General features: G+C 44.2%; 2 protein-coding genes across 4 annotated transcripts in view; one reads left to right on the top strand and one right to left on the bottom strand.

Moving 5' to 3' along the window:
• Positions 1-9,284, bottom strand: part of itgbl1 (integrin, beta-like 1) — a 35,938-nt gene extending 26,654 nt beyond the window's left edge. The window contains exons 1-2 of the mRNA XM_067257603.1: positions 8,940-9,284; positions 6,764-6,966 (exon numbers count right to left, since the gene is read on the bottom strand). Coding sequence (XP_067113704.1) covers positions 6,764-6,966; positions 8,940-9,031 — 295 coding nt within the window. The 5' untranslated portion in view covers positions 9,032-9,284. The remainder of the gene's footprint in view (positions 1-6,763; positions 6,967-8,939) is intronic.
• Positions 9,285-15,227: 5,943 nt separating this feature from the next.
• The window catches only part of nalcn (sodium leak channel, non-selective), an 81,766-nt gene continuing 78,095 nt past the window's right edge, over positions 15,228-18,898 (top strand). For 2 of the 3 annotated variants that reach the window (XM_067255083.1, XM_067255082.1), the window contains exons 1-4: positions 16,012-16,119; positions 16,488-16,670; positions 18,467-18,550; positions 18,839-18,898. The exon at positions 18,839-18,898 is cut by the window's right edge and continues 80 nt beyond it. In XM_067255083.1, the coding sequence (XP_067111184.1) occupies positions 16,012-16,119; positions 16,488-16,670; positions 18,467-18,550; positions 18,839-18,898 (435 nt within the window). Of the gene's footprint in view, positions 15,270-15,978; positions 16,120-16,487; positions 16,671-18,466; positions 18,551-18,838 lie in introns of those variants that run through there. The other variant, XM_067255081.1, reaches the window with a different exon arrangement.

The following is an 18,898-nucleotide window of genomic DNA, read 5'->3' as shown; positions in this document are numbered from 1 at the left end:
CAGATGGACACAAACACTCATCCAATGATACAAGGCAGAATACTCGGCCGGCCAAAGATGCCTGGACTTGGTGGACCAGCACAGGGGTGTGGGGTGAGAGGGACAGCTGTGAAGGTAATGACAGGTGGTGCAGCGTTCAAATCCTGACATACAGAGGATGGTGAGTCATTCTGCCAGGCTAATTTCAGCATCCTCCTTTTCCTCACAACTCACACTGCTTGCTAATAAATGGAGGATATATCACAATTGAGTCTTTGGAGACGCACGGTTAGGAATGAATCTGGAAAGAGAATTTGTTCAATAAATGTTTTTCTAGTGAGAACAAGATAAGACGTTGAAGAATCTTATGACAACTCGTAATATCTGGCGAGGTCATGTGAGCGTTCATTAATAATCATTGTATAAGTATGTTTCACAATAGTACACAGAATACACAGTAAAACAAACTTTAAACAGTTAAGACACATTTTGTTGAATATAAAAGTGTGATGCATGGCATATTTAAACACAGGCTGGACCTGGGGTATTCCAGAAAGCGGGTTTAGTGAAAACTCTGAGGGCCTCATTTATCAAGGCCTTTGTGCCTGTTTCCAGGCGTTAATTGTTCACAACGGCTGACTTAACTGATGCGGGCTATTTACAAACATGGCGCACTTGGGTAAAATCGCAGATTGCCTGCCACATGAGCAAGAACAGGCAAGTTGCGCTTTCAATATGCGTTTGTGGGAGGGTCATGGGAAAAGTGGGAGGGTCATGGGGAAAGAGAGGTAACGAAACGTGTGGGTCAGTTTCCATGGTAACCGACTCTGTGAACCTGACCTGCTCGCTGGCAGGTTTTCCTTAACACATTCTACATTTCTACATATCTTAGCCTTACATCGGAAGACGATTATAAGACTGCAATTACATGTGCTTTATTTCCATGATGGATACCTAAGTGAAATTTACAATTTTCCATCACACTCCATAATTTATTTTAGCCACATGCTCGGCCCTTACATTGCTAATGTTACACACCGTGGATGTACATTCAGAAACGACAAAATGCTTTTTGGCCCTGAAATTAAGATTCAAAATTAATTGTATTTGGTCTTCTTTGCCTACAAATAGAAATCCAACAACGAGTATTTTGTTCCTACAATTAACATTATTAACCTGTGACCGTGCACCCACCTGTAACTGGTGTTCCAGCAAAACAATTTCAAGATCAGCCTTTTTATCATCTTCTGCCCTAAGTACACCATCTCTCAGTTTTATGCAGTTGCTTCATGAGATGCAGTTTGTACAACTCCTTTACTGGTAACTGGGAATACATTACAATTCCACACTTCTGCATGCAGAATTCACCTGCCGTTAAGTGAACATGTCTCTATGTGCAGCTATGCAGGCGGATGGATCGACCCCCCTCCTGCCAATACCCATCCATGCTCGGTTCAACAGGATAAGTATGTGCCATTTGTTTTTCCATTGATTAGTCTCATCATTTTAGTGTATATTTAAAAATTCCACACCAGACTGCAAATAAAAGTACATGGGGAGAAAACTACCAGTAGCGACCATACATGCATCCCTCTCTGCATCCCTCTCTGCGGCAGCAGTCAACGTCTCTTCATCATCATAATCATCCTCATCCTGTGTTGAAAAGCATTCTGTTGGGGCGTTACTGCTACTATAAGTTGAAATAGGCAACAACTTATATTTACTTTGTATTATGTCAAATATAATTAAAACTGATGTAGGCTACAATCACAAGCTTATTGGCCTAAGCATAATATGCCTTACCTGTTCGTAGAATGGTTTTATATTTCATTTTAAGCTGCTGCCAAGTGTGCTTTGTGCCTGTGGGATGCACCTACATGAACATGATATTTTATTAATTTAAAATTTTCACTTGTAATATTAACGGACAGTGTGGTTAAATGTATGGACTAGGCTATTGAATTCAAATGTATGCATTGACTCGGCATGCAATTGTCTTCCACTCCAATTGTCTCTCCTTTTTCCGGAATATGTGCTCAGATTCACCATAAACACGTATTAACACTTCTAACTGAAGTGGGGTGAAGTAAGAGGACGTTTTTTGTTGCCGGGTGCCATGGTGGATCCGGGTATCGGAGTTTCATTGATGTTGACTTTTAGTAATAGACCTCGTTCACAAGCTCAACTCAGAGTGGACATACTCCGAGTTGATTGAACTAATCAAAATCAGCTGTTCTGGAACCCAAAAGTCAGAGATTCCCATTTTCGGGTAAATCAACTCAGAGTTACATTTACATTTAGTCATTTAGCAGACGCTCTTATCCAGAGCGACTTACAGTAAGTACAGGGACATTACCCCCAAGGCAAGTAGGGTGAAGTGCCTTGCCCAAGGACACAACGTCATTTTGACTCGGCCAGGAATCGAACTGGCAACCTTCAGATTACTAGCCCGACTCCCTCACCGCTCAGCCACCTGACTCCCAGAGTTCAGATTTTGGCTCACAGTTTGTTAAACCCGCTCTCTGGAATACCCCCCTGGACTGTTACTTTGTTTACTAATTATGGGAACACTTGTCTGGAACCATAAATGTCCACAGTACAAGATATATATATATATATATATATATATATATATATATATATATATATATATATATATATATATATATATATATATATATATATATATATGAGAGAGAGAGAGAGAGAGAGAGAGAGAGAGAGAGAGAGAGAGAGAGAGAGAGAGAGAGAGAGAGAGAGAGAGAGAGAGAGAGAGAGACAGACAGACAGACAGATCCCATGATGTATGAACTACCCTTAAAACCTTATTTTGAGAAATAGAAAGATTATCTAAAATTGCAGCTCAAAGTTATCTGAAATTGCAAGTCAATGGCCGGGTTTCCCAGAACGCTCTTAGAACGCTCCTAAGAAGCTCATAGCGTTAAGAGCTTCTCAACAAATCTGGGAAACCCGGCCAATGTGTGTTAGGTTTTGGTGAAGGCTTGGACCAACACCCTTGGGAGTTGGGAAGACCAGGGGTATGTGAGTTATTGCACCCTGGGTTGCCCAGCAGTGGAGAGACAGAAAAATAGAGAGTGAAAAAGAGGAAGAGATTACACATCTGAAGACTAGTCTGACAGAACAAAACCCAGCAGGCACATAAATCCATGAGAAAGACTCTTTCTATCTGTCTCTCCCCATTTCATAGCTCCTTCCTTCCTTCTTCTGTTCAACTGCTCCTCTGAGAGAGAAAGTAAGAAGAAGAGGAATGTGATGAAGTCTGTACAAATCAGGAAGTTACATATAGTTCCGGACCTGAGACTTTTGGACCAGAGCTTTAGAACCACAAATGGAGAACAGAAACAGAGAGGCTGCGAAGAGGAGCCTGCCTGCCTGACAGTGGAAAAGAGCATGTTTAACAGAATAGGACCAACTGACACAGATCATGGGAAACAACCAGTTTAGCTAAGATAAATAGAAATGGGTACAGGGAGAAAATGAAAGAAAGAAAGAAAGAAAGGGAGCATGAGATGTGTGTGTGTGTTTGAGAGAGAGAGAGAGAGAGAGAGAGAGAGAGAGAGAGAGAGAGAGAGAGAGAGAGAGAGAGAGAGAGAGAGAGAGAGGACATGAGAGAAAGAAAGAGAGAGAGACAAGCAGGCAGGCAGAGAGAGTATGAAAGAAACTGAAGAGAGAAACAGAGAAAGATGGAGGGGAGCCAAGGGCTTCACGTGTCTCATTTAAAAGTGAAGGAAAATGAACACAGAAAGAGCTGTGGAGGAGAAACACTGCCACGTTGAGCTCTTTCTCCACAGAGAGGAGCACATTCACAACAACAAATGGGGAACAAAAGGAATAATAGATTTTAATTGTTTAATGCAAATGGAGACAACTCCATGCTGAGGACTGGCTGCACTGGGGTCTACATAACGTCAATAACAATGACTTTACAGCGCGGACACTTCTCTACTATTGTTCTACAGTAGTTAGTTATGTGCTTGACTTATATGTTGCCTTTTGTGGTTAAACATCAGCTATGCTTCAGCCAATCAACACTAACTACTAAACTAAAGAGCCCACAGAAATGACATGTTTTCCTGCCCAGCTTGGCCGTGGCTACAGTGTGTCAACATGCCACCATGTGTACATTGACCTCTGTGCAAAGCCTTTGGGCAGAACACAACATGTATGGTCAACAGTGGAACTATAGTCATTTGAAGAGAAATCCCCACCCTGGGAACACTTACAGTATGAACGCGTGGGGAACACGTATTATACAAATGTAAACAAAGTACAGCAGGTTGTACGCAGGGACACACTACTGTAATTCTCTAACTGTAGGATTGTTCCATTCTTGTCAGTGAGGTGAGATGGCAATGTAGCACTACCCTACCAGCCCGTCAGCATATTAGATGAGTACAAAGACATGTAACCTCTGTTGTAAGTTTAATGACCCCCAGCCCCTCGTAATACTGCTGCAAAATCACTGCTTTAGTTCTTCTAAACTGTATTGTTCCATGGCTGAACAGGAGCCCTGGTAATTTATTAGACAATAACATGAAGCTAGATGTGGAATTCAGTGAGTCACAACTCTCATCTGCATAATTAGGTGGAAGTTTGGGGGCAATGAGAATATTTTTGTTAAAGGAGAACGGGATTAATATGATTCTGCTAAATGGACTAGACTTTCATAAATCCTAAAGGTGCTCTCTTTCTCTCTTGTCTCTTTTCTTTCTGTCAGTAAACTGAGATTACCAGCAAGCGATGTCTCTCCATATTCACAGGAGATGCAGTCAGAAGATAAGACATTACTGAATACAGACTCACTGTCAGGCAGAACAATGCAAGGATTGGATTCGCTGACATTTTCTGAATATTACTGGACACATTGTGTAGCATGTATTGGTACTGTACAACTCGTCCTTTGACTTGATAGTGGAAACACGAAGAATGACAAGTCTCTTCACAACAGAGAGGACACTCTGCAGCCTATGTAACCTGAAAATTGTGACCATGTTTTCGTTGGTGAATAGCATCCTGGGCCGGGAACCGTTCAATACCATCCTGGATAATATGCTTAGAGGTAAAAAACCCCCGCATAGTTTAACCCCAGGGAGGAAAATCTAAAGGATGTTATCGGTGTTGAACAGTCAGGAACAGATAGGACAGCCAGGGGCAGAGGCAGCTGCTAGTGTTGTCAGAAAGCCTAGCTGGGTGTCGACAGAACGACAGGCTAATACAGGGTTTTATACCACTTCAATATGTTCTGAATTGGATTGATGAGCAGAATTCTTTGTGTGTCTGTCTATGTGTGTGAATGTGTGTGTGTGCATGTGTGTACGCTCGAGATGTGTACTGTATGAAAGTCTTGATGAACGTCCATTTACAGAGTGCATCTGGGGAGAGGGAAGGCCATTACCAGGACCTTCTCTCTTCAGACTCAGCCAGCTTAACAAGCTCCTCTCCAGCTCCCAACCTGTCTCCCTAAATAAATCACTCACTACCACTGCTGTCGAGGTAGAACAAAGGCTGGGTAACCGCTTCCCTGGCGGCACGTGGGAGCGCCCAAAAACAAATGCATGTGTTCCAGCAAAAGGTGGATCAATACTCGCAAAAAGTAAGTACATAAGAAGGTGCTGACGTGCGGTTTACGTGCAGTGACCATGTCTCAAACTGCCAAAAAGGGAACATGATCTCCCTCCACATGATTTCCACTGTATTTTTACGGAAAGCTCAGCATACAAGAGTTATTATTCTGATGTGATGCGTTCATACCAAAAAGTGGCGCTGCTCTGCTCCATGGTTGTCAGTCACCAAGGCACAAGCCGATCACCACTTCAAGTGGCAGTGCAATGATGGAGAGTGCCTTTGGGGGGGGGGGGGGGGGGGGGGGGGTGAGAGGTGTGCTTGTGCGTGTAAGTGAGTGTGAGTCTGTGTGAGTGCACCACTTCTAAGAGAGGTGTGCACTCAAGCTCAGACTAACTCTATGGATTGGTGAGATGGATGCTCTGAGAACAATGACCAGAATGTCACCCAGACCGGCCAGGTTCAAAGCTTTGCCACCCAGGAGAAGTTCAAGCCCCACTGACGTAAATGAACAGCCAGCTGTCTCTTTCAAATCAACCCTTTGAAGCAGAGCAGAGTGCTGTTTCTCTCTGATGAGTGTGTGTGTGTGTGTGTGTGCGCGCGTGTTCTCCATTTAAACACATGATATATCAACCCTCTGATTTACTAGACCAAAATAACCAAATCGACCAAAAGGGCTGGCTTTTTTAAAGAAATGCGTTTTTTAGAGCCAACCGTCAGCTGTGAAGCTCTGATGTTGTGTGGAGAGGGGGAACCCTGTGGGAAGGCATCCATGATGAGTTTCCCTTGCACCGCACCTGGCCCGGGCTGGGGATGACTGGGTGATTGTGAATGTCAGAATGCAGTACGAGTATCTGCTGAATCACTTAGCCTTGTCTCACTGGCCCCATCTCAGGGGCCTGTCTCAGGGGGGAGACCTCTGGCCAAAGACATGCTGCTCTATGCTGCAAGGTTCCTTAATACTAGATAGCTTGCTAGCTTGAAGCAAAAAAAAGTGTAGTGTTACCAGCGATAGCACGACACTAACTCAGACATACAGCACAAATACAAACACACAGTCAGAAGATGTATCTGTGACACCTGAGAGTGAAGAAGGTTAAGAGACAGGCTACGATGCTTCATAACCAGTACCCAGGTCCCTATAGTGGAGCCTTGTTGAGCATTTAAGGTGTGTGTTGTGTATTTTTGCCGTACAACTTACCGCTGCAGACCTTGTCATCGTGTGTGGGACAGAGCCAGTCGTGGCACTCACACCTCGGTCCGTAGAACTTCCCTGGTTCTGTGACCGGACAGATACACACGCCGCAGTCACACTCTCCCCGACCGCTGCAGATCAGGCCGTCAGGGGTCCGGCAGCGCCGTTGGGACGACTCCTGAGACAGCCGACACACGTCCCCCGCCTGGCTGAGAGGAGGAGTGAGAGAGTCAGAGAAAGACAGAGAGAGAGAGACAGAGAGAGGGAGGGATGGAGAGTGTGTGTGTGTGTGTGTGTGTGTGTGTGTGTGTGTGTGTGTGAGAGAGATGGAGTACAAATTAATTTTCCGTTACTTAGGTAGAATGCCGGAGCTTAACGCTTAAGTGATACCAGAATATGACACTTTAAACTTTAATTAGTTAATTAGTAACTTGAATTAACTAGTAACACATTTATTTGAGGGGAAATAATAATGTACACCCCCCAAAAACGTTTGTCACAGGTAAAACCTTCAGCAAGTGGTGAATAGTGCATTATTTGACCAAACAGTGCTGATCTATACAAAAAACAGCCAGTGATCTCTCTCTTTCTTGTCTATCCTGCTTGTTTCCTGGCTGATCTGTACGTAAAACCATATCCTTCAAAGAGGTTTCAGTTATTAATGAATTCTCTCACACTATTTCCACCCTATTTTAAGCATATATGTGAGCTTCTATTCCAGCGTCTCTTCTATAATGGATGTCCTCATTTGTTGATAGGAGAAGTGGAAAGCCAGGGAGCACCCTGTGCTGCTTGGAAAACGTCGGACTGACTTTCTGCTGTCCCATGGTGAGAGAAGCGTGACTGTTCGTACAACAATAGAACCACAGTCTTTGTATGGCATTGTTTCCAGAGGGAGACCTGGATCAATGTGCTGGAGGAAACAGATGCAGTTAGGGTGTAAGCCCATGCAGCGAGGCCATAATGAGGGAAGAGTTACATAAAAGCTGGTCCAGGGACACTTGGAAAGAAGGTGTGATAGACCATGGGTAATAAATCAAACAGCACGTGGTCAGCAAGCACCCCCTGCTCCCCCCAAACCTACACCCTCACTCCCATGTCTCTGCTCCCCTCAGTCTCCCTCGCTCTGTTTCCTACCAAGGCCTTCCTCACACAGTTTTGTTTTATTTGGTCTCGTTTTGACATTCCATTCTATTCCTGCCCTGCTGCCTGCTAAGCGGAGAGCCTTCCAGTTCTCAGACTCACATCAGAAACTCTGCAGTCCCATCACGCCCACAGCGGAGCGCCTCAGCTTCCTCGGCAGAACGGAAGAAGACGCATCGTGGGGGTGTTTCAATTTGTCTTTAAAACAAGCAGCGCCGCGTGATAGGACCCACTCTGTCATTACTGTACTTCACGTAGCTGTCACATTTAATAGTACCTGTGTGATAACCAACCAATAAAAAAACATAGGATGTCATCTGAGGGCCAACCGCGGCCTCTATCCGTGGTGCACCTGCTTTGAGTAAACATTTCCCACCCGACAGCTGAGTCCGTTTTGCAAGCCCAGAGTCATGTGGTTCCACTTACTGCCCTGCAGACTCCTCAGGAGAAGAGAGATGGGGCTTCCATTTTACTGTAGACACAACTATTCAGAAACATTTCTAGTGGACTTTTGGGTTTGATGACAAAATGGATAAAGGCACATTTTGTCAACACTGCGGTTTCGAGTTCACACTCCACTATCCAGTGTAACAACTTCAACAAATAGTGGTTCTTAAAGCAAATGACATGTTGTTGTCTGATCAGCTGTGGTCTAACGTTTGTGGTGTCTCTCGAATACCTTTAGGATAGCATAACTTCAGTAGTCCATTGACGGTAATAAGAAAACATAGCCTTTGTCTGCTATTTAATTAAAATGTAAATATTACAACCAATCTGATTGTACTCTGTTGTCCTGTATGGCAGAGCAGAGAGCTGGTAGTACAAACTGTGCAGACTGTGCTGGGAATCCAGACTACTCCACACAATTTAACTCAGAAACTCAAAAAGTTCCTGATGTCAGCACAACTCCTCACCTCTCTCTCTCTCTCTCGCTTTCTCCTCTTGCTTTTCCACACTCTCGCTCCCTCTCTTTCTTTATTCTGTCTCCGTTTTTCACGACCTCCAAATTCATGGGACAAACAGCACGTTGAAAACTCACCTCAGAGATTGTAAGAAAGTGTCCTGCACCGCAGACAGCAGGATCACAAGCAGTGAAACTAACAAGGAATGCACCACAGCCTCTGCATGCATGTTTAAATCCCACAGAAACTTCAAGTAAAGGATCTCGCAGGAACTCCCCAATGTTTTCCCCGTCAAACAGATGGAGAGAAACGGAGCGAGGGAGAGAGGGAGCAGGGCAGGGAGGGGTAAAGGGAGGGAAAGAGAGGGAGTAGCAGCCTGAGGTAGCTGGAACTCTTCAGCGAGGCCAGTAGGGCTCTCCTCCCTTCCGTACAAGTGCTTTTGATTAGGAGTGACTCCCCAACAGGCCAGGTCCCAGCTGGGCAGAGAGAGAAAGAAAAGGAGAGAGTGAACTTACTTCTGGTTCTGCAGGAAAGGGAGAGTTGGAAACAGTTGCTCAATAGTGGGTCACTAGTTAGACATTTAACAAATGGCTCTTTATGGAACAACAGTATTGTCACACCGGATCTTTCCACATCACGCCTCAGCAGCATGAAAACAGCACTTCTTACCCAAATTCTTAACTCCCTAAATCAGACTGCATATCAATTTCTAACAGATGTAAATATGAAATAGTGTTAGGTACAGAGCAGGAGGGACTCATTTGCACACCAAGGCACAGTAACAAAAAGGAAGGATTTTATTCATTCCATACAGCAACGGGTACAAAATGACAGGCAAGAGTTAGAATCCAACACGACAGTCAAAAACAGGGTCCAAAATAGGCAGGGGTCTTAATCAAACTCGAGTAAATGCTGAAAAAGCAGAGGGGAAAATACTGGCACAATCTTGCCGGGAACAAGGGAACAGGCAGGGTATACAGAGTCAATTAAACAGAACACAAGTGAAGCTTGTAATGCTACTGTAGGCTAATTGTTTTCAATTGAGCGGAGTGGTGAAGGCTGCTTTCAGGATGGATAATGCAATGACAAATAGAGCTGAAAGGGGTTGGAATCATTTAAAAGGATTAGTACCAAACTTCTAGTATATTCCACAGTAAATTCCACCCCATGCAAATATATCAATAGTGTTCGTACCAATAGGTAATACATACCAATAGGCAGTCGCAACTTGAATTCATCCTCTGTTTCTCTCCTGTTCTCTATAATGCTCCTAGTGTTCAACAATGTTTAAACACTTTACATTAAAGGCAGGGTAGGTAATGTTTTGAGAAGCACTTTTTGTTAAATTTGCTGAAATAAACTTAATATCCTAATACAGCGGTTAAAGTTTAAAGGGGGGGGGGGGGGGGGGTGGAGAAAAACGCTTTTTTGTCTTCTGCTAGTTTTCTGCACAGGGTGATCAGTGGCTAACAAATTGTCATGTTCCGCAAAAAATGTGCACAAAAGTATTTTTAAGTCGCAGACACGGTCAGTCATAGACAACGGTGTGTAAGCTGTAACAGTTGCTTCCAGCAATGTCATGGCAAGAACTTTCTTACCGCTGCCAGTATATAGTAGCTTCCTTGAGCAAAACGTGCAGAAACAAGCACCAGGCTCTCTCAGTTTTTGCCAACTGCCAAAAGGCTCGCCGTCTCTACCTTCTTCTATCCACGCCCAGCGCCATTTATTTTGGAGTCCTTTATCTATGGGTAGGACATCATCCCCAAGCTTCATGAATTTGCGCTCCATGCTTTCACCGACAACGCTAACGTGACGTATGAATCTCATTCACACTGTGTTTCCAGTACCCGGCCTGCTCTGCTTCTGATAGGCTTGTAACAGAATCTGAATCAGAATTCGGTTTATGAACGTTAGTTATAGCTGCGTTCCTCTCATATGATTGGTAGGTAGGTGAAATCAATTGACTCGAAAATATTAAACCGCATGTAAGTTCCCCCCCAAAAACATTCTCATGTCCGCACGCCGGACATCCGGCACGGTTCCGGAATACTTTAAGCCCTGCTAATAGCAATGAATAAATCAAATACTCTCACAGTAAAATAAAATCAACCCAATATCTGTGGCCGTCACATGACTGTAACAAACACAAACAATCTTTGTGATTGGACCAAATGCAATGATTGGACGGCATTTGGACTGAATACAATGATTGGATGGGCTACTGGCCTGAGCACACTCTGCCCGTGGACTCATTGTAATAGACAGGCAGTGCGTTCATGTGCTTTTGGAGAAGTGGCTTTGAAGGAATGGGTTTGGATATTTTGGGTCACCTAACCCCCCAAAAAAACATTACCTACCTTGACTTTAAGGTTATACAAACAGCAATACCTATAGTTACAACATTGTAGGTACAGAGGAATTGCTATGTATTTAAATGGTACAGATGTGAGTGGGATCGGGTATTACAAAAGTGCAAGAAGGCACAGTATGGGGGAGGGGTGTTGTAAGGGGTAAGTGTATTGTAGGCTGGAAAGGGGCAGATGGTAGCCTGGTCCTAACCAGACCCTCGTACATTTCATTTGTACAGAGGGTCTGGGATTGCTCTATTGACAAGCGTTAACTTCCTTGAAGGCGGGTACTCGGGACGGGAAGTTTAAAACTATTGGATCTGCCCAGAGCCACTCTGATCTGCCATAACATTTAAATTTAGTCATTTAGCAGACGATCTTATCCAGAGCGACTTACAGTAAGTACAGGGACATTCCCCCGAGGCAAGTAGGGTTAAGTGCCTTGCCCAAGGACACAACGTCATTTGGCACGGCCGGGGATTTGAACTGGCAACCTTCAGATTACTAGCCCGATTCCATAACCGCTCAGCCACCTGACTGCCAATAACCAATCGCTCGCGTTCGCCTTAGCCAAGTCCTTCACCACTACTGTAAGGGAGCTAGCTGCAGTAGCTGGAAAATCAAACTTTTCCCAAACCCTGTGGGGAGGGCCACAAAATCATGGCCACCAACAAAACTTAGCAAAGATTGTTCTTGGTCCGGCTTTAACTTTTGGATATTCGGCAGCGACTCCGCCACCATTATTGAACTACAACTCAAACTAGCGAATTACATCAACGTCATCATTCTCAGCCACTCCCTATGTTCGCTGATTGGACCTACAAAAATGTTGTTTCCAAAAACCGACTAATACACCGAAATCCTAGACCTAGTACAGAAGCTAAATCAAATTGAGCGGAAGTACGTAGGAGGGCAGAGCCAGGCTAGGCAGATGGAGGTTGTGTTATCAAAACAAGGTTAATGTTAATATCTACTTATCCCTGGAAAGACCAACCTCACCAAAACCAAGTTTCATTTGTGTACTAACTTTGACCTTTAAACTGTCATAGAGTGTAACTACAGCAGTTCTTACTTATAACTACAGTGTTGTTACTACAGGTATTAGTAGTTACATGATGAGGGTAATAAGCTAAAGTAACTTCAATGTAAATTGCCAAAAACCTGTCATAGCCTACTCTACCTGAAAGTATAGCCTAACTATTGTCTACATTGCTCATTGTTTCAGTGGTTATGTTTCGTGGTGTTGATGCGTCCTCATACTCTATCAACATTGTCCTTAATACAAAAAATCCGCAAGGATTGGAATAACTATAACATTTGTGCCGTTTTAACGTGGCCCACGTCTAAAACAGGAAGTCAGAGAGTGAGCAATGTCCCACGAGCCTATTGGCTGTTGCTAGGGGAGATTGCGCGCGACCGTCACCGTTGCATCTGCTCAGTTGCTGATGTGATTGCTGCTCGCGCGCGCATCCACTCTCTCCATCATCACAACACACACCGGAAAAACAGCTGATGTCATGGATAGAACGACACTGCGATAAGGAAATTACACACACGTACCGCGTAAGTGATCTAACATGTTTCTGATCTCATACTGTATTACCTTGACACACTACAGAATAAGTCGCCTTGTCAACGGGTTGCGCGAGACGTCAGATTCTTCTCCGTTTTTCGGTGTTCTCCGGGAACTACAGGCAGCTGGCTCTGGTCAGGCCTTTATTTAAAACCCTCATTTTCCATCGGGTTTTCATTATAATCACATCCACGTTTGACAAGCATGCTATAGTGCCGTATAAAACATAATCGTAATTCAATACTTCCTTGTAACGCTTGTGACTGTTCAGTCCACTCTAGCCCCCCATATTTTTAGCTCCCATCCGTTACCATAGTAACTTTGGAGTGGCAGATCTCATTTGTTCAATCCAATCTCAATATGGACATGCATTTCCAAATGAATTTGTGGTGGCAGGTGTGTCACAGATGGACAACCACACGATAAACTTACAGGTAGCATTCAAAATGGACGCAGATAATGCACAGGCCTATGAGGCTACAGACTACATTGAATTCAAACTTGCAGTCATTTATTAAAATGAATGGAAATTACAAATACGTGATTATACATTGACACTGTTGCCAGCGGTATTGCTGTTAAGCGTTGATTACTTTTCAACACAGTTGTAAGTAACTGTAATAGTCATAGTGGGACTGAGCTTATGCTTTCATCACACCCCCATGTACCCACTACAGTAGCTACATCTATCTGAAATCTGAAGTTAATAAGCATAGAGGCTACTGAATGTGTGACAGTTTATTTAGGCACTCATGGCTGAATTGTGCTAAATGCTTATTAAACTGGTATACTCTCTATACATTCAGTTTGTACAAAGTTACAGGCCTGGATACAAGTAAAATGCTGAGTATACTGTATACTGTAGATGACATTCAGACATGCTTGAGAGTGTCCTTCTAAATGTTTCCATCTGCCTCACATCAAAAGGATGCTACTTATAGTCTCTCTGTGGGTATACAGGAGACCCAGGTTGGATTTCCAGCTGGGGCAGGGACCTGGCTGTGCATCTATGCCAAGGTTGGGGTCACATGCAGATGAATAGTTGTGATGGTTTGGAACCATGCTCGTTATGAGGCCTGTGTCTAACACCTAAACACCTGTCGGTTCACATCTTATAATGTTTGACTATTGTGCAGTAGACTGGCCTGGATTACATTTCTGCTTTGAAGGTAAACTTTATACTAGAAATGTACAGTATTGATGGAAACACGACAATATGTTATATTTCGTTTGTGTATGTTTTTACTTATTGTGTTTTTCATAGTCTTCTCCAGCAAACTGAGTTTATTCTGGATTACAACATTATTTGATTGAAATATTGATTATGGTATTTGATTTGTATTTTGTGAAGTAATTCTTTTGTCAGACTAGGCTAGATTGTGTTCAGATAAGTTGCCACTAAGTGAAGGCCTGTAATAGTGATACAGTCTCCGTACTCTTCAAGTGTTGTGCTCTATTGCCAATGTATATTTTAGTTAGGAGACCCTTTCTGACAGAGAAACAAACTCCAAGAAAGTAAGTTTGTTGAAGCTAATAGATACTCACAGCTACAATTTATCTGCCCAGTGATTGTATCCTGTCCCTGAGGAATATGTCCTCTTCTCCAAATGGGAAACTAATTGCAGTCTTTGGCAACTTACTCCCACATTATAGCACTTACACCGTGTAATTTTGTTTTCACTCTTCTTCAAATCTCTACCAACATATGCTAAGTGTAGCAATTACATTGCAAATTGCTTCTGACTACATGGGGCTTCCGAAGAAACCCGTTTCTTCTCTGTGAGGGAATCAAAGAGCACATCCATTATACAACTCATCAACCCTGTCAGCATCAAATGGAATTTTGCATGTCTATTTCAGAATCTTAGTGTAGGATGTAGAACATTTGCAATGTTCTGTGTAGAAACTTGGAGAACATTTGAGAATAGCGCTTACGAATGTGGCTTTGTTAAGAGGGAGTGAAGGAATAGGTCAGCAAACTGTGGCATCATGCGATCTGCTCACTATCTGAATAATGAGAATATGAAACTTTTTGGTTTAATGACAGCATTGGATATTTTTGACATATATATGCTTATTAGATTAAATGTGCGTGTATTGTGTATGTTTTGTGAATGTCTGAGGGGAGGATTAAAAGTTCAAACGTATTACCTGTTAGGCTCTTTTTAGACTGTTCTTACTTTTCTCTCACTCGCCCTAGGACTGTGATGTCCAGGAGCTGAGTCTCTCTCTCTTTCTCCTTCTCCCTCCATCTACTCTTCTCTCTCTGGCTGGTTTCTCCACCCCTCTGCGACCCGGGGATGAACGCACCAATGAGGAGCCTCACAGTGAGTCACATGGTCTCTCCTGGTCCCTCCCATCCCGTTGCATATATGCCTCCATGTCAGACGACGGTGCCGGATGTTACTGTAGATGTTGGTTCTGTACTGTACATGTACACCATATATGCCATGCTGTTGACTAACTGTTGTGTGTTATTTACAGGGTATGCCTGATCGCATGTTATGTGCAGTGCTGGAGCAATTTCAGCTTTACTTTTCCCTTTGGTATGTGTGCTTTGTCTCCGTTGAGGGTGTCACCTCTCCCTGTGTACTTACGTTGAAATGGCCCCCGATATTCTCTCCCTCTCTTATACGCGCACACACGCACACACGCGCACACACACACACGCAGCCTCTTAACTCCTGCACTCACTGCACTGTAGGGAGAACCCTACCGTCACCTCTTTTCTTTTTACACGCATGATGGAGATCACTGGTGATCTTTGTACTGTACCAGGTAAGTCTGTGTGAAGCTGTTCCAGTGTGGATACACATACATGTCCCGTCTTCCATGTGTGTCATATGTTTGGACCATTCAACAACACGACACATGGTGTTTGATATTCAACTGTACTTTTCTTTTCTGTAAAACCCCCCCCCCAAAAAAAAACAAAAAACAAACCCTGACTTGGCCATCCACTTCTGGGCATAGCAGTTGGTTCCCTATTCGACAAAGCGGGTAGCGCACACACAAGACATTGAACAGTTAAACAAAGTAAATAGTAGACAGTTGATATTGAGTATACAAAAAGCAGGACTCGTGGGCTACCATTTCCCACACACGATCAGTCAGGATTACCACTGCCATAATCGGAGCTGTTGTGAAAGCTCTGATGATCAGTCTATGCTCAGACGTGGTGCAGCCAGTCGCCCCTGACCCTGTTGGCCTCATCTCATTAGCATGGGTGACTGTGTTTCCGGTTGCGTCTCTCAGATCCACTCCCTGTATAGCACGGCCAGCCCCAGCATGCTGAAGAGGAAGCAGAGCTCGCGGGTCGAAGCCCAGGCCATGACGGACTTCGGGCCGGACGAGACCCTGGCTGACAGCGCCGACATCTTCTGGATCAACAAACCAGTGAGCGACCAACCTGTGAATGACAATCGACTCTTTTGATTTAGGACCTCTCTTCTTCAGCAAGGTGCAGCAGACCAAACCAAGTTGTCACCGTTAGCGTTCGAGTATTCGTCGTAAAAGAGACAACTAGTGAATGCAAATCTAAAACAAACAAAAGTTGAGTTTTCCTGGGAGTGTTTCCTTCTCTTCCTTGAGGGTTTTAGGTGGGCCGAGGGTCCATGTATGTGAAGCCCTGCGTGACATTGCTTGTGAAAAAGGGCTATGCAAATACATTTAGACTTGATGTGAGTTGAAAAGGAATAGTGTATTTTGGGTCGTTTTCATCGCAACAAATTTCAGTTTGGACTTTTCCCGACTGTTCCTCCTAGTGGGTGCACACCCTGCTGAGGGCCTGTGCCATCGTCAGCGTGATCTCAGTGTGCATGAACACCCCCAAGACGTTCGAGCACTACCCCCCCCTGCAGTACGTCACCTTCACCCTGGACACCCTCCTCATGTTCCTCTACACCGCAGAGATGATTGCCAAGATGCACATTAGAGGAATTATCAAGGTAAAAAGACATGACTGTCAACATTAAAAACGTTGAAGAGTTATAAAAGTACTGTGTATGTATGAAAGAAAGATCCACAACCGTACTGTGACTGTGTCCATTTGAGAGAAGGAGTAGCTTCTTAGAATTTGTTGTTTTGCTTGTTGCCTTTCAGAGTCCTTAGTATAAACAGGAGAAGGACTGAGGCTTAGGCTTTGAGTGTCCTGAGTTTGTGATTGAAGCACAGTAGGCCAACATAGCTTCGTACAGTGATGGAACAGGTGTAATAGTTGTGTGCTGAGAAAACGTTGATTGTGCATCGGTAGAATAAGGGGTTGTTTTCCTTTCCACAAACCCCAACTCACCGCAATAAATTTGTATTTTTATATGTTCTACTTCCCACCACCTCATGGTGTTCCAGTGCTATACCACTCCCCTCAGCCTCTCCATCTCTCCATCAGTCTGAAGCAAGGGCCTGACACGGGCTCTGATCCTTCAACACTGTTTCGATCACAGACAGCCTCCTATAGAAGAACCCAGAAACAGACATCTGGCAGATGAAAGAGCCTAATTACTGCTATGGAAAGCGTGGACAGCTTGATTGGCAAATCAGGGATAACAAGCGCTCAGACAGGGAGGTTTCGGCGAGGCTCTGAATCACATAGCTTCCGGAGAGGGAGAAAAACAGCTGAGTAATTTGGACTTGGGTTCTGCCAGTCTGAGAGGGTCAATATGGGCCATTAGCATCTGTCATCCCTGTGTTGAAGGGACGACGGCTAATCATTCTCTATTCTGTGTGTGTGTGTGTGTGTGTGTGTACGTGTGCAAGAGAGATGGAAAGGACAAGTGTGTGCGTGTGGGAGTGTCTTGGAAATATGTCAGTGTGAATATCAACAACATGCCACGTTACACATCGGGGTGATAGATCATATTAATAAATCGATAATCTGCAACATCTGCCTGAATTGTTACTTCAGCTTTATCTACGACTCTGGACATTGTTTTGAGAGTTAGTTTAGGAGGATGTCCTGTAAATATATTGGTCCTTGTTATAGATTTTAAGGATGTGCTATGTACGGGCCGTTTTAAACATCCACCATTGCACCCTTGTCACAGCTCAATAGTGCAGAGTGTGGGGTGTTGTTTGTGTGTGTGAGTATGTGTGTGTGTGAGATCTGCAGGTTTTCTGAGGAGGTTCTGTATACATGCTTAAAATCAACATGCACCCCACCTGATACCATCATTCAAGCTACATGATGGCCATTTCTCTCCCTAAGAGCCAGTTGCAGTGTGTATCAGATTTACAAACACAAACACCTGCATGCAAATACACACTGATATCCTGAGAGGCCACCAGGGCAGGCTATGGTGGGGCAGCGCAATAGAAGGCAGGCACAAACAGAAGGTTGAAAAAACTTCATGAAAAAACTAAAAATGTCCAGTAAGCAGGTTATAATATGTAACTCAGGTAATTTCATCTTCTGTCTTCCTTCACTAGAAAATGTCTTAGTCATTAAGGTACTTTCCTTTGTAGTTGATATTTTCAAAGACTGTTTGCCCAGCTCCTTCCAGCCATGTCCTCTACTTCCCCTCTGCTCCCCCTCTGCTCCCCCTCTGCTCCTCCTCTGCCCCCCACCCTTGCTCCCCCTCTGCTCCCCCTCTGCTCCCCCTCTGCCCCCCACCCTTGCTCCCCCTCTGCTCCCCCTCTGCTCCTCCTCTGCTCCCCTCTGCTTGATTCAGTTTGTGTTTAGAGTGTGGTCAGAATAGTCATGGGGCTGGTTAATTCCGACTCCCTTTTTTTTAATCTCTCTGTCCAGGGGGATAATTCCTATGTGAAAGACCGTTGGTGTATGTTCGATGGCTTCATGGTGTTCTTCCTCTGGGTGTCCCTAGTGCTACAGGTACTGTCACCTTGAATAACTCTATAGTGGTACAGGTAATGTCGTATTTACTACCCCACTAGTGCTATGTTGACTGTCACAGCTACAACCTCACCAGTACTAGCAGTACTGTCACATCCTCACTGGTGTTACAGGTTCTACTACAGTACCAGGGGTGCCTCTGTCAGTACTACGTCAACCGCTGCTTGTTCAGTTGGGTCCAGAGAGTGTTGGAACTTGGATAGTTCATCTGAGTTTCTATATTCTGGCCAACCCCCATCCCCTCCCCCCCACCCCACCCCCTTGCAGGTGTTTGAGATAGCAGATCTGGTGGACCAGATGTCTCCCTGGGGAATGCTCAGAATCCCC

This window comes from Osmerus mordax, chromosome 2 (genome assembly GCF_038355195.1).
Source record: "Osmerus mordax isolate fOsmMor3 chromosome 2, fOsmMor3.pri, whole genome shotgun sequence".
Taxonomy (NCBI): domain Eukaryota; kingdom Metazoa; phylum Chordata; class Actinopteri; order Osmeriformes; family Osmeridae; genus Osmerus; species Osmerus mordax.
Note: the sequence above shows the minus strand (reverse complement) of the source record. Positions and strands in the feature narration are given on the sequence as shown.